At 39.8% G+C, this 16,563-nt stretch overlaps 1 protein-coding gene across 35 annotated transcripts in view; it reads left to right on the top strand.

Moving 5' to 3' along the window:
• Positions 1-16,563, top strand: part of DLGAP2 (DLG associated protein 2) — a 480,112-nt gene that overhangs the window by 389,320 nt on the left and 74,229 nt on the right. For all 35 annotated transcript variants that reach the window (XM_074581683.1, XM_074581678.1, XM_074581677.1 and 32 more), the window contains one exon: positions 7,580-7,791. In XM_074581683.1, the coding sequence (XP_074437784.1) occupies positions 7,580-7,791 (212 nt within the window). The remainder of the gene's footprint in view (positions 1-7,579; positions 7,792-16,563) is intronic.

Below are 16,563 nucleotides of genomic sequence, written 5' to 3'. Positions count from 1 at the left end.
AGCACAGCGGGTTGGAGCAACTCACCAGTTCAGCTGAAAACTTATCTTTACTTATCTTTGTTATTGTTGTTAGGGTGATTTTCCAGGCGGCACTGTAAGTCACTTTACCATTACTAGCGTTTCTTGAAAAGCTGAATATTGCTGAAGGAAAACCTGCCCTACGTAAGATGATGGTAGTATAATTTTAAAGCAACTTAAGCTGACCACAGAGCAGCATCCTGGGTCACCTACCAAAGGAAATACACAGCCAACTGAAACACAGGTTTCTTGGTTGAATCCCTACAGTTTTTGTGTCTTAGACTGAGAAGCTATATATATCTAGGTTCTCATTTAAGTACAGGCCAAGCCCTCCCTTCAGTCCAAGCTCATCTCATATCAAAGTTCTGGCACAAGATCTTGGTGAGCTCCAGGATTAGCAAGCAAAAGTCACTTATAGTGTGGACAAGTCCACCACTGCCATCTGGCTGCACCTCGCTCCACCATGTCAAAACGGCACAGAGTCCAGAGGGTCCCAGAGGGACCCAGCAGCGTAGCAGAGGATTTGCAGGTGGCTGAACTGCAAGGGTCTTTGCCAGCAGTATGAGCACAGCCGGTCATGAGGTGGGCATTTGGCCCACATTCATCCAAACAGTATAAAATAAGCCACAGAGTCCTCACAACATTATTTACAGTATTTAACCATCCTTGGATTACATTCTCTTTGTTGATGGAGAACCAGTTAGGAAACATAGTGCTGGTTCTTTTTCTTTTTCTTTTTTTTTTTTTTAATTGAGTTCATAACTGTTGAAATAAGAGTTATAAAGTATTATTTAAGTAAAGGAATGAAAGAACACTGTTCTGTAGAAAACACAGAGGTGGCGACGAAGCAATCCTGAGTACACCAGATGGAAGTCTTCTTTCCATCAAGGAGCAGTTAGCACAGCTTTGCTTGGAACTACATATGAAAAAAATCAAATCAGGTGGTAAATAATTCTGGGACTGGTTTGCCTATTTGAACATCTCCCAGCTGGAATATTAGGTTCTGTGATCTGGATGGATGTCCAGTCCATTCCCAACTCCCGAATTCCTGAGTTCAAGTGGTTTTCAACCCAGTGTAAAGAATATATTGTTTGGGATGTATGTGATTTTCTTCCTCTTCCTGTGATACTATGGCTGTTCATAGCAAAGCCTGCAGGGAATGGCTGGCAAGAGAGAGATACCTCTTCCTTTCTCAGATTAGCTCCTGCCTTGAGCTCAAACCAGGACACTTGATGGACAGTTCAACAGACTTCCAGGAGATGCCACAAGAACTCTCCGTGCTTCTGAGCTGTCAAGGAGTTTGGGGAGTAGCGGGTGGCATGTGAAAATTAAAGCTAATTACAAGGATTGCCATTGCTAGTGGGGAGGAGGAGTCCCTGACATATTTTGTAGGGATTTTTGAATGGTTTCATTGTATAATTCATATTCTTTGAACAATGAAACAGCACATTAAAAAAAACCCACAGGAAAAAAGTAGTTAAAAATGTGCACTGACGACAGTGTTGAGGTGTAGACACAAGGTTAGCTACTGAGGAAACAAAATTTTATTTTCGGGTACTGCACTCTTCCCTCCTGCAAAAAGCTACACCAACAGGATCTAGAGTCCACAGCCAGTAAATAGGACAATGTCATTAGTGTCATTAACTTCAGAAGAAAATTCTAGTAATTGGTCAGTGTTCCTTCTTCACCAAAATTTTTGGAAACACAGGAGGTCCAGCTCCCACCTCCCATTATAGTATCAAGGAAACTTTCTGCCATGCTAAAAAGCATTTCTGTCTGCCTTGCAAGACTGTCATTGACTTTCATCTACTTGCAGCTGTGCGCAACACAAAGGCTGTTTTTCTGAGGCTCCTTGAAGAAGGCTTGATTTAAGAGAAAATCTCTTACCTACATTTCAGATCATTTCAGACTGAGTCTTTTTTTCCTTTTTTTTTTTTTTTTTTTTTCAGGGGGATGTCATCTTCTTGACTAGGCTGAGAAAGCATAAAATTACAAATCTACTACGGGTGTTTCGTATCTTATCCTTCTTCATATCATCTATAGTCTAATTTCATGCACAGACAGCTTCTGCTTCTAGTAAAATGTGAAATTTATATTACTAAAATAAGATTTAGGTCATAACAACTATTTCAGTGCATTTTACATCTGCATGCTAATTAAATTTCACAGGACTCCTATGAGGTAGGTAATCCTCATTTTAACCTTTGAGAATGAGAAATATGAAGAAGTGATAGTCGGCTCCCTCAGCTGAAGCCATATATTTAGATGTGTTTCATTTTAGATAGTAAAGTGAAGTGATATGCCATATTTTAAGCAGATCAGCACTTTAGTGGTGGGACACCTTTAAAATTCTGGGAGCAAATACCATAGAAGTAGTTGGAACAACAGGAGCAGATCTGGCTTGAAATGCCAGTGGCTGTTGCCAGTTTGACTTCTTTAGCTAAATCCTAAACTGAAATAAAAAAAAGTTGAATTAGCAGTGGTCAAAGTCCAGAAGAATGACTATTTCATTGGTTCTTCTAGTTTTGACATCAGTATTTCTTAGATACAAGGCAAGGTATTCACACTGCTAGCACTAGTTCCTGAATGGGAGCCTAGATTACCTATCTCTGATTAGACATAAGGAGAAACTTTTTCCCGTGTGTGGTCAAACATTGGAACAGGTTGCCTAGAGAGGTTGTGGAGTCTCTATCTTTGGAAATGTTCAAAACCCAGCTGGACACAGTCCTGGGCAACCTGCTGTACCTCACCATGGTTTGCGCAGGCTGGACAAGACACCTCCAGAGTCCCTTCCAACCTCAGCGATTCCATGATTCCTAGTTTGTTCTGGAGATTTGGTGAATTCACCCCTGTTTTCCCTGACAACCTGCTGTTGCTTAAACACAGAATCTGTGCAACCTGAGAATCAGGGGACAGACTTACTGCAAAGTCCAGTCAGGGGTCTGAAATCCTTTTCTTCTGACAGGTCTAATCTGAGCACAACCAAGACACCCAACGGGAAGGACTTCTAACAAAACACAAGGGTAGTGACTTCTCTTCTAAAACAAGGAAATTTGTTTTCATAGTAACAAAGTTTCTAGAATACCCACTGTGGAGGTGCGAGTTCAATTTCTCCCTTAGCCTGTACAAAGTCAAACCTCCATCTTCTCAATTCCCCAAATTTTATTCTGAGAAGCAGGCTATAAGGCAGTTTGGAGCAAAGGCACTTCTTTCTTTGTTAAGAGGCTCCACAAGTTTTGTCCAAACACGGTTTCGCATAAAATTCATGAGTGTTTGGCCCTGGGACTACAACTAAGCTCCCTCATTCCGGTAAGTGCCTGGATCACGAGGCTGCAGCACGCCCTTTCTTGTACATGAAGTGCTTCTCTTCTAACTAGCCCCCTCCCCAGGCAACCTGTGAGTGTTTCATGGAAAGGCCACGAGTTACAAAAAGAGGAGGAGAGCATGTCAATTTATTTATCAGCCCTAAGTCTTCTCCTTCCCAAGCACTCCAGCCATTACTGATTAGAAGGCAGGAGTATCATCTCCCACTTCCACAGCCCTTTCATCCTAGAAGGAAAGAATAAGGCTGCTCAGTTCTTTGAAAAAAAGATCTGAATGTGTTCTTTTGAAGATGGTTTTAGGCTGTGAATAGGAAATGATAGAAGGGCTTTTCTGCTGCCTGTAGTCAGATACAATAAACCCAAGAAAGAAGTATTTGAGATTTTTCTTCATGCTTTGCATTTTGGTTGCTAACTAAGGGGAACTTTTGATTCCTTTTGGGTGCTACTCCAAAGGAGCTAACTCCCCTAAATGCCTTTTATGGGGAATTTAGGGTCCTACCTAAGGTTCTGCAGTTTACTCTCAGGATCAGCTCCATAAAATGTAATATGTTTTAGATACTGGGTGTTTTAATAAAATTGGCCCTAGGTGACTAAGGTAGGATAGCACACTGAATCAGTAGCAGAACAATTAAAAGATCCCAAATTACCCGAACTTGGTTGTGCTCCTCACAGAAACACATGAAATTTATGAAAGAGACTCATCATCTTCTGTAATAGTTATAACCAAATCAGCAGCCGGTGACAAAATTAAATTAAAAGATCTAGACTTTGTCAGCTCGTTGTTCTTACAAAAGGAAATTCATATGGTAATATGCAGTCTAACTCCTCTGTGGATAGAAATTGCATATACAAGGATTCATGTTAACATCTAGAACAGGAGGAAGGCCTTTTTAGACATTATAAATATCAGCACTCATCACTATATGCAAGTAGATAATTAGGGTAATTATTCCCAATTAGCAGCTGCAAGTCCTGCAGATGGGAATTTCAGGGGCTGGTAACTATTGTAAGAGAGCATTTCTGCAAGCTTCAAAGCCGTTTTCATGTTTAGGAAAATATACATTTAATGACCCTTACACATGCTGTTAAACATTCTTCTTAATATTTCAAAATAAAAATCTTCCCTGCACTACTATAATAATTCTGCTTTTCTTTAAAGCTGTGCTGGGGTCTGAGATGGCCTGGATTTGAAAAGATGTTTCCAAGTATTTAACCTATCAGCTGAAGTAAATGATGAACCAGGCTGAACTGGGACTCAAATTTTGCGTCTGTTCTCAGTCCAGGAGGAAAAACAATGTCAAGGGCCCTTTTGCTGGCTTTTGAAGACCCCAGCTGTTTCCCTAGGCTCTGCATGAAACCTTCTGAGAGAACACGTTGTCAAACTTGCTTGCCAGGCTCTGCAAGCACTTTCCCTGCGTTCATTGCATTCTGCTCCTTTGCATGGCTCAAGCATAAAAAAAAATACACATATTTTAAGTGTGAATAATGTTTTTTTCAATCATAAATGCTTCTGTGATAGTCAACAAGTTACTCTGGTTTGAAAGGGATTCTTGGTGCATTTGTGTGTACCGCGAGTACACCACAAGCACAAATGGAGCAGGGCTTCTTCAGTTTTTAGCTTTTATGTGAATTCATTTAACTTATGAATTCAGAAAGCAAAAGAAATGTAATCAACAAAAATAGTCAGACGCGTCACTGTAAGATTTGTGCTCATGAAGCTCCTTATCACAGTGAAGAAACTTAATTTTTTGGGTACTTTAATGTAAAAAATCAGTCATTCCTATCTTTTTAAGTAAGATTTCAACTTCAATCAGCAAATAAGCCTGTGTTTACGCACTTAAATCCAGTCCTTATCTCATTATTTGAACGTGAAATTTCAGACAAAAGAAAGTTGAGAAAGTAATCATTTTTTTGCATTCGAGTAAGAAAAAGGTTATTGATCAATGTCTTTTTAAATGTTCTATTTAATTATCTTTGAGCTAAAATGAAGGAAAGAAATTTCAAGCCAAAATAATTATTCTATGACAAAATTATGAGATTTTTGAAAGAAGAATATTAAGACTGAACTTAATAATTCAACTTTAGTACAGAAAACTGAACAGTATAGCTTGTAGTGGGCCCATGTAGATGCCAATAAATGTTTTTTCAGCATTTGGATTTTGTTTTTAGCTATGCTGACATACAAGTAATAAAGAAGATTTAAAAGTGAGAGTATGTCTGTATGATATCAATTAATTTTTCTTAACATAGCTCTCTAATTCAGATTTTTACAGTTAATAGTGTTGCCAGCTGTAGATAAAAATTTAAAAAAAAGCTTAAGAAAATATATTTGTTTTGTATATTTTAGGAGTCTGGCTATTACAACTATCAGTACATGTAAATACCTTTTAGGTCTCCTAGGTCTCCTAGAATCTCAAAAAAGCTCCCTCCAACTTTAATCTCATACATGCTAGAATTTCTTTTCTAGTATGTATGAGATTAAAGTTGGAGGATGATGTATCACATTTACAGGCTTCAAGTTTGGGAAGATTTTTCATGCTCCCTTTCCAATCACCATCCAAAGCTGAATAATATGAAAAGTTTGTTTCTTTGCATGATCTAACCCATATTTCATTTAGATTCTTGCTCTGTTCTATTACTTCGTAGAAGAATGTAACCCTTTTGGTTTTTTTCCTCTGGTATTCGTCTCTAACATTTTTCTCTTCTGTGCGATCTCTTTCATCTCTTCTTATCTGATTTCATCTTCATTTTCTCTTTTTTTCTCTCCTGAGCTTGTTTCTTTAATTTAAGATCTCTATCTTGACCTGTTGACCCCCTTTTTAAACTTAATTTCTCCCCTTAATCCCTTTTTGGTAGTGAAAGCAGCAGGTCGGTTCACCTGGTGCGCGGCTAATTCACGTATCTTGAAAGGGCGGTAAAGATGACAGGCAGACCGTGTTATTTCTTTAAATCCCATCTCCAAGACTGCTGAAAGCATTGGGAGCATTTGCTTCAGCTCCGCAGTGAACTCTCTCTGTAGGTCTCTAATATGTTTGACTTGGAAGTCTTTATTAGCCATCCTGCTTTGCAGAAACTCCTTGATATGTGTTTAACTGGAAGCTCAGATTTATAGTATATTGGTAAATAATGCCATTGTTCTGTTTAATATATAAGAAGTCATTATGTTTATAAAGGATTTGATGCTGCCAAGTGCATCAGCCCCGGTCCACTGATGTATTCTGTCACATCCTTCTTTTTAACCATGAGTCATTGTAATGGATTTCAGAGAGTTGCTGGTATCCTTTAAGTTAAGTAAATGCTTAAGTGTGTTTCTGGATTAGGACCAGAGGACTCAGCATCGTGGAAGATTAAACAAAAAGCAAAGAATCAGCAATACTGGCAGAGACAGACTTGCTGAGTTTATCCATGTCTTAAAACAGGGCCGATTTCACTTTGGCTTGGAAAATCTGCTCCTGCTCAATTCTCTGCCACTTTGTGGTGCAGACAGATACCTGTCCGCCAGCTGTGGATTATCTGACTACCAATTTTACAATTTGAAAAACCACCCCAACTGCATGAAAGCAGCCTCAACCAAATGTACTCATAATTAACTGGCTATGTTCCTGGTGTGTTAGAACCTTGATGAACTATTTTGCAGTTTCTAAATCAGAAAAAAAGACAAATTGCCACATTTGCCTTTTTTTCTTTTTTTTTTTTTTTTTTTTTTCCCCACAGAAGTTTGCCCTAAATCAGAATCCAACCCATTTGTGCCAAAATCACAGCTTGGTTTAACTTAAATACTTCATTCACCTTCCTGAAAAGCAGCCAAAGCCCCATATAAGGAGCGTTCGTAAAAGACACTGAAGTTCTCAGCTTTCTTCGATTTTTAGGTTTGAGACACCTGATCAACTTACTGTTTATGAGTTGACAAATCTGCGTGCAAACTTTTAAGAGGTGAAGCTAAGCTACTTCCTGCAATTAAGAGCACATCTACAAACAGATATTGCAGCTCAGCTCACAAACCATGACTTGGTTGTTCCTTAGGTTCCAACATTTATAAACTGAAAATTTCCAATATTGAAGCTGGAATTAAATTGCCAAATCATTTGGGGACCGTAGAACTTTCTTTCTAAATAATCTGTTTTTCAAGAATAAAAAATTTATGACTTGTCTTTGTAAAATGAAAAATGGAAGGAAGTATTGAAATATATGAAAAGAATAATGCACATTTCACGCGTGTGCTTTATGGTCTCCATTAGGTACCTCAGGATGAATGGGGAGGATACCCAGCAGGTGGGAAAGACGAAGAGATCCCCTGCAGAAGAATGAGAAGTGGGAGCTATATTAAGGCAATGGGAGATGAAGAAAGTGGCGACTCTGATACTAGCCCCAAGACATCACCAAAATTAACGGTTCGACCAGAGTCATTATTAAAATCCATTGGACAAAGACCACTGGGAGATCATCAAAAGTAAGTTTAACTATACCATGTTATACACCTTTCTGAAAGTTGCCATGACTTGGGTAATTTTTCTTTGTGTCTTACTGGTGGTCGTCAGTATCCATGAGAAAATATGATACATAGATAAAAGCTCACTTTTGTGTCTTTGTTTTAAATTAGCTACAGTTTCTTGTGATTACTGGGTGAAAAACTGCCACCTTCTTCCATCCATGCAACAAACCTGCTACTTCAGAAAGAGTTTGTTATGCTTACTAAAGGAAATATATCCATATTTTTATCCAAAGTTTAAAATGCTGAATATTTCTTCTCTAGAAGAAATATTTTATATTTGTTTATATTATATTATATTATATAATCTTTTATATTATAATTGTTATTTCATTGCTTTATCAGAAATAGGAAATACACTCTCTTCTATACTAGGTATAATAACAAATATAGAATTGTGTCATATATTTGACATATTATACCTTTTTTATTGGTACAATGCTTTAAGTATCAGCTATACTGTATCATACTCATTTAAACACATTGTGGAAAGTTTTGCTTGACTAGGGTTTTTTTCATTCATACTACATACAATATGACCTATTAAATAATTTTAAGCAAATTTTAAAACTATAGGAAAGTACGTATTATGTATGTTTTCCAACAGATCTTTATTTTTCTCTCCTTTTTCTCCTTTCAATATATCATTTTATGACTAAACTGTAAGCATACTTCTGAAGACAGTTTCGAAGTGGTAGCCTGATTTCAAATCTGCACCTTCTTTTAATGTGACTAGATGTTTCTCACGGCTTAGAAAATTGATCTTTTTGCCTGGGAGAAATACATAAAATGAAGAAATTAAGAGTGAAACCTTTGATCAAAGGTTGTTTATTGTTCTGTAGGTAACGGTATGTATAGTATATCGTACCGGAGTGACTCACCTTTCCATAAAATAAAATAAAACAAAACAAAAACCTTAGGCAAAAATCCTTTTGCCTTAATTAAATAGAATTATTTAGCTTGCAATCTGGAAGAAAACCATAAACTTTCACTATTACTGAAGAGAACAGTTTACAGCGATATTGGTTCGTATAGCTTGCTTTGAACCTACCATCTCTGTAGGCTCAATTCAGATGCACAAAGGCGTCTGTACCGCGAGCTTCTGTAAGATTTCTGAGGTACCATGAACAAGGCTGGCAGGTCTCTGCTCTCAACCGGCGACTAAAATCCAGGCAGGATACCTTATGGCATCTCAAAGGGTGCCAGAGACCTATGTTTAGGCAACTGAGCCAAATTTTGAACGTGAATCTGAAGGATTTCCTAGAATATTAGTTCCAGTGATGGCCTATAGCATAAATATTGCTGGCAGGCCTGTACCTGGCTGATTTCCAAAGATGAAAAGACGAGTTCTTAATGACAGCGATTGGAAGCAACATTTGAATTTTTGATATCCTCAGTCATTGTATCTGGGATGAATTTTGGGTTTGAGGCACACTGGCTACATCAGCTGGTTCTGTCCAAATTTGAGGAAGTCCCCAGGAAACAAAAAACATGGTTAATTTTCAGCTTGTGAGTACATGTCAGTGGGAGGAGAGGTCTTTCAGGATGTGGAGCCTGTAATCTCAGCCGTGGTGGAGACATATGTTGTGAATTCTTCAGTCTCAGATTTTCTCGTAAATGCCTCTGAGAGCTGTGGGTCCTGCAAAAGGGCAGTTATCCTCGTGGGATAACACGTGCTAAGGGGGAGTGATCTAATGTCTGTGGCTTGTTAAGAGTGACCCTCCTGAAGGCAACAGGGAAAGAGGAGATAGTCGACTTTCTCAGACTTCCACACATCGACCGGCTGCCTTCCTGCTGGTAAATTAAACATTTCCAGAACATAGATCTGAGTAAAGAAACCTGGTTGTATACACTGAGAAGGTTTTGGAGTGGTCCCTGGCAAACTTGTCGTCCGTGTCTCTTAGCACTGTCCCAGCCATGTTCTGGGCATTGGTGTAGGCCAGGGATTATTCCCAGAAAGCAGTTTGGATGCAGCCATCCTGTTTTGGAGGGTGTGTCGTGTCCATACTAGCACCAGAAACTAAAATCTTTTCTCAGAGACAGTTTTAACTTTCCAAATAGTTACACCAAATAAAACGTATTCTGTTCTGTTCTTTGGTTTTGGCCATGGTTGGGCCTTCCCCAAGAGCATGTAGATAACAGGACGAATTTTGCGGTGAGTGGCAGGTCTCAGTGCCTGCCCTAGACCCCCACAGCCTGTGAACAGATCCAGACAGCATCTAGACGTACATATTCAAACAAAGAATATGTTCCGAGAAAAAAAGTCTTTCTCATCTGTTAAATCCTGAAGGCAGGGGGCTACTAGCAGGTCAATAGCAAACGGTGTGTCCTCTGTCAGTTTTCCGAGGATTGCAAATACACCGCTCGAAACAGAATTGATCAACACAGGGGTGCGCTGCTGAGGCAGCGTACGGGGGTTCACAGCTGTGCCTGGCCATGGTCCCAAAGGAATTAATGGCATAGTTACCACTAGCTGCAGTCGGAAAAGGAGGAAGCTTTTTGTAATACTGTGAAATATTATTAGGGGCTCTGTTGAGAATTTGTTGCAAGCACTGCACTGGGAATAATTGAGCAGTGAGGCTGCTGCTGGCAGATATCTTTTAAATCCTCGTTTTTTCCCTTAAACTGAGGGGCAGCGCCTTGAATCTCCCAGCCTAACGTATGCATTTTTTTTTTCCAGTGAACTTCAGGCAGAAATGCGACAACTATTCTGGTTGTTGTATGTCTGTCTTGCAAAAATATCCAAATTTCAGCAGCCCTTAAGCAGACAGAAAGTTTCTTGCCTCACAGGAGTACAAAGTGCTGATCCTAAACCTGGGTTTTCACCACATGAAGGATTTCTATGAAGGATGTAGCAAGGGATGATGGTTATGGAGCCTGCCTTCCTCCTCTGGCGCGGCTCAGTAATCCCTGTTGCACGCCCAGCACCCTTTGTGCTGCTGGTCACGCTCCTGAGCCAGAAGCCAAGGTTCTGAAGAGCATTCCTGCATGTATAGCAGGGCTGAATAGCATTTCTGGCATGTATTATGAGAAATTACATAATTCAAGATGTCAGCTGCATTAACCGGCTTTTTAGCTTGTTTACCATGGTGGAGGGAGCTAATGCACAGAAATAAAATGGGGCTTATGCTCTCTTAGCCCTCTGTTTGGGTGGATAGGATAGCTCGGAACTGGCATCTCACAGAGCAGCGGTAAACCTGTAATAAAACCTGAATACTGATAATTTTGTCGGTATAAAAACATGCGTTGGCTGCAAAACATATGTAGATGGGTTTCATAAGAATAAGCCTCTATCGCTATCCTGAATAGAACAAAATGAAAATGAGAAAAACCTTCACTTAACCTTCAACAAACCTTTGACATGTGTGCATGTTCCTCCTCTGAGTTTTATCAGGCATCTTTGCAAGGAGTTTTTTCCCATTTCAGTTCTGTTTCTACTTTGGCAAACGTAAGGCCCTATTTTGTCGGGTTTTGTTCCTCAAAGATTCAGCAAATTGAACATTAAAAATTCATAAAAATTCGTAAACAATAAAAATGCATATTTGTATCTGAATAAATAATTTTATTTAACAACAGACAAGTAGGTAAATGTAACTGATTTAGCAGAAGCATTAAAATTCTGAAATAATGTCTTTTAAGTCACTCTTGGACAGGAGCATATTTTACTCCAAGTGGGGATTAAAAAAAGAAGTGGAGGGTCTGACTGCTGCTGTTTTAGGCAGATGGCCGAAGCAGGGCACGTGCTCAACCGCTGCCATCTGATCACCACCTCTGGTGAGTCAAACTGCTCGCACAGCCAGCGTCACCCCCAGCCCGCTCCCAGCCGAGGCCACCTGGCTCTTCTAGTAGTGCCCAGGCACGTTTCAGGGACTAGCCCGGTTGGACGCAGCCACCCTCTCTGTAGGGCAAGGAAGTTTAACCCTACAGGTCAGTTTGCCGAAGGGTCAGGTAACAGACCTAGCTTATTTCTGAATATAGCTATAGCCAAAGTGACTCAAATTTTTGCTGGATTTTTCAAAAATTAAATGCGCCTAAATACCCAGATGACTCACTGAAGATAAATGCATTTCACTTCTCTCTTTGTGAATGCTGTTTCAAAGGACTAAATAGTATGTTGCACTACTTAGTCCTATAACATTAAGTTGAAGGCCAGTGTAATTTATTATTATTATTATTAAATTGCATTTGAGTGAAATATAATGCAATAAGGCTTGCTGTGGTGGAGACAGGACACATACTTGAATCTGCTTCCTTTCCAACTTTTTTCTTTCTTGGAATGGTGCCAGCAATCCCATTTATTGTGGAAATTATTTTGACTCCCAGCAGTCCCAGGAGAAAAAAATATTAAACTTTTTATTATTTTTTTTTTTAATTTTGCATTATGCTTAGACGTACAGACTCTTTTGGATGTCGTTTTTGGTATCTTATGAACAAATACAGGTCTTCTGGAGGTGAAATGCAAGCCCTTTCAATTCAGTCCATTGTTTTCCGCTGTCCTGCGGTGCCGCTGGGGCTGGAGTTAAACTGTGTTGGAAGGTAGCTGGCAAAAGGTAGCTTGTGGAAGGTAGGTAGCATGCTGCTAGGTATTTTCATTAGAATAAAGGTCAAAACAGCTGAAGAGTTTGTGCAACTGGTAGCTGAAACAAAAGGAATGTTTGCCCTAAGTCCGTTTTGTGCAGTCCTGGAAGAGAGACTGCCCCACATGATTTGTGAGGGTATCCTTCCAACCCAGTAAATGTCATTTCTCTGTATTTGTGGCAAAAGCAGGCGAAGCTGAGAGATGGAAGCATCAGAGACACTGGGATCGGGAAAGGAAAGCTGAAAAGAGAACAAGAATTTTGGAGTATGTGATGGAAAAACAATTCTATGACTGAAGATAATGTTCCGGTTATTTGATGCTTCTCATTTTCAGGAAAAGAGTACTTAATATACCGATTATGTAAATGAAGAGGATAGCACTGTAGAAACAGCAAGTTCCATTTTCAGTATCTCTTTTTTGAAGTGTTGCGAAAGACTCTGAAAACTGTCTAACCATTTACTCAAAAGGCATAACAATAGCATTTACCCCAAAGTTAACGCACTCTATTTGAAGATCATACTGGTATCACTCACGCAAATGAATAGTCGTGCTGTGCTGAAGTTTTCCATTATGCTCTGAAGTGACTCATGGGAAACTAGATGGTGCAAACAGGAGGATGAAATAGGTTAAGCTACAATAAAATGCAATCAGTGACAGCAATGTGTACTGTTGTTTTGTGGCCCTCTAATGGCAGCTGGTAGTCCAGATACCTTAAGCTGATGGGTGAGCAGGCAGCAAGACACGTGAGCAGACAGGTCGTACAAAAATGTAGGGTTTCAATGAGGAAGGAAATCTGCCACAGCACAAATTATTTGGTGGACTGCCACATTATAGGACCAGTGGTGCTTTGATTTGTCTTGCTATATTCTCCATCTAAACTTCTGCCAGGTTATGGCCCCTCTATGGAAGTGAGTGTCTCAAACTCCAAGTCGTGTTCACAGAGAAAGCGGCCGTACCCACCTCGAGTGTTTAACACCTTTGCGTTGGATGGTATTAAAGCCCACAGCACGCTTGCAGAGCGCAATCTGCGTCTCTGTTTCAGCCACCCTACTTCACCGTCTGGTATCTCAATGCAAAACCACTTTTTTCAGTAGTTTAAGCTAATATGCCTAAGTATGACCTGAAATGGTTGCGACACAAGTGTTTTTTGGCCTTATGATAAACCAGATCAAAGCAGTGATCCGAATTAAAAATAACCTTTCCCTGCCCTTCCCCTTTTCAGAGTGAGCGATTGCATCTCTCTGTGGCCTTACTAACTTATGCTGACTTAAGGAATATCTGGGCTGTGACCCAAGGCATGTCCACATGTTCTGTTCTCCAGATCTTACGGCAGCAAAAACGTTGCCAAAGCACATAGCAAGGGGGTTAAACTGCAACAAGAAGATCTGACAGCACTTAACTCAGCTCAGCAGAAATCATGGAATAGCACAGTCTCCTCTAAGACATGTGGGAAATTTCCATTAAAAAAAAAAAAATTACTACCATTTGTAACCATTTGTGCGAACCATAGCACACTTACGCCACGAAAAAGAGAAAACCGAATGAGCAGTTTGGAAGCTCTGCCTGAGACCAAACTTTTGTCTTTTCATCCATCTTTGCTTATAAGAGTGACGCCGCCGTATCATTTAGTGATGGACAAGTTTGTGGGTATTTCTCCTAGAGAAATACCACTTGGTAAGTGAACAGAGAGAAGTTTTGATATTGCAGGCTGTAGGTGAGTGTGCACGTGTGGAGTAATGGGTGTGCTGCGAAAACGTCACAGATTGAGAGTTTAAGCACAGCTTCCTTGCTAAAGAAATTAATGTCCTATTTCGATGCTACCCATTGCTGCACACCAGCCATGCAAGCCTTTTTTAATTTTTAAGGGTAAACTTCAATTTACCATTAACTCTTCTTCTGTGTTTTAAATTAGGCATGGTTTTGAAGCCATTCCTGAGAAATATTTTCAATAGAAGAGATGGGAAGAATCACTAGAAAAGTAACCCTCATCTTTTGTATGCTTTTTATTTATCTTTGTTTTTTTCCTCAATCTTCTGACTCTAAAAAGCCTCATTACACACTTCATTAGTAGCTTTCTGAGGCCCCATAGTGTAGTAGCATCTACTCAGAGTCTCTGAGGGGTGAAATTGCAGATTTACTGAGGAGAGTTTGAGGGCTAATTACAAAGCCTTATCAACTAATAATGCAATCAGTGGGCCACTGGCACAGGGATAGTGTTCTCTGCTGCAGTCGATAGGATCTGGGTTAGATTAGTCCACAGGGTTAAGAGGGAAGGCTGGTGAAGGGCAGCTAGTCATCTGGCTACCTAGGAAGTATCTTTTGCAGGGTCAGAAAGACGGTTTTTCCCCATCCTTTCTTCCTTTGCAGAATGATAGGAAATGCTCGTAGGCAGTGTTAGGTACCTTGTTCTCTTAGAAGTACCGTAGTGTGAAACCCGGGGAGAGATTGAGCCCAGATGTCCTGCCTCATTGTAGCGAATCCCAGCTTGATGTTGTAGGGCTGAAACGTATCACCCTGGATTAGGGATGGAAAGGGGATCCTTAGGCTCTGAAGAGAGTGCGGAGTCTTCTCAGGAATAAAGCAGGCTTCTGTCAGAAAGATGCAATTATGTGATGGATTGAGGTGAAAATGCAGCAAGATTCAGGCCAGTCTCACAAGCACAAATACTGAGATCCGAGAGAAGATATGTTTCTGGTTTCTGGTACTTACTCGCTCTGCTTTCAACAAGTATGTATGTTACTTGTTATTTGAAAAGGATCAAGAGCTGCTTTTCTCATTTGTTTAGTTTTTAATAAAAACTAAGTGAGACTATAAAGTCTGCGTGTAGAAACACTTCTTTCAGCAAGGATTTGAAAATTAAGGTGCTTTTGATTAAAAAGCAGAAATAATGTATAAATTTTCACTTCTCCCAGTTCAACTGTATTTTTTCTCCAGGAATTATGTAGTGTCATTTTTTCTTCAACTTCAGCATGAGAAGTTCACTTATTTGCTTAAGACCTATTGGCTTTAATGGACTTTCTTGTATGTTTAAATCAAGCTCATGTTCAGATGCTTTACTGAGTCCTGATGGTCTGTAGTCTACATTGTTTTGCCTAATTACGATTTTTTTGCATGTGTACATGTATATGTACCAAAAGCAAGTAAAAGAAAAAAAAAAAGTGAGATTGCTTCCTGAAGAAAATGATGAATATTTCAATTCCATAAAGGGATTTAGGAACATATATCCAGTATCTGAGTTCTGCTTGGATCCTCAGATCCATTTGCTGAACTGCTACATGATGCTTTAAATGCCTCTAAGTTTTTGCCATAACATCTGCCTGAGTTTTGTTGTTGCTGACCAGTTCGCTGCCTGCTCTCCAGGGCAAGCTCAAAATAGGATATTGGAACAAGACTTTCAGGATTAGCTGTATGTGCACATCTGTCACCTCTTTCAAACAATAGCTCTGAGTGTAGATTTCCCACACCAGACTTTTTGTATTACATGCACATTCTGCATGATTTGGAGTACAGGCTTGATTGAGCCTACGTCCTCTGTATCTTTGCAAGGAGTGATCAAACCACCAGACTGTTTAACTATTCTGGGTGACTTCCCCTCACTCTCTTCTGGGTCATTTTGCACAAAATCCCTAAATACTTAGCGAGGAGAAAGGTTCTCTCCTACCAGTGATTAGTAGGCATTTCATAAGGATGGAAAAAGCAGTCTCCACCTCTTTCCCAACATATTCCTGTAATCAATCAAACATTCAATATCTTTCAGGCGCCTTTTTAAAAAAAGGCTATGGGTCAATGATGAAAAATATAGGCATCTTAAAAATTTAATTTGGCCCAAATTCTCCTATCTATCACTGATCAAAGAGAAGCTCCAGTCTGGCAAAGACTGGAAAAGAAATTCTTCGCTACAGATAAATTCACCAGATTTATGTGTACTTTCAGTTTTTTCAAAGACCCAGACTAACTGCGCTATTCCGAAGGGAGAATGAGACTTAATGTCGATACTCCGAGTTCTCCAATGGGCTGCACGCAGGCACATCTGTGCCCCTTTGCAGAGCTCTATTGACTTCAGCAGGGATCCGCAGAGACACAGTATGACTTGCAGCTGCTGTACAATGGCACCGCGAGCTAAGCTTAATCATTAGATTCTGGTCGATGAGTTA

Source organism: Larus michahellis, chromosome 3 (genome assembly GCF_964199755.1).
Source record: "Larus michahellis chromosome 3, bLarMic1.1, whole genome shotgun sequence".
Taxonomy (NCBI): domain Eukaryota; kingdom Metazoa; phylum Chordata; class Aves; order Charadriiformes; family Laridae; genus Larus; species Larus michahellis.
Note: the sequence above shows the minus strand (reverse complement) of the source record. Positions and strands in the feature narration are given on the sequence as shown.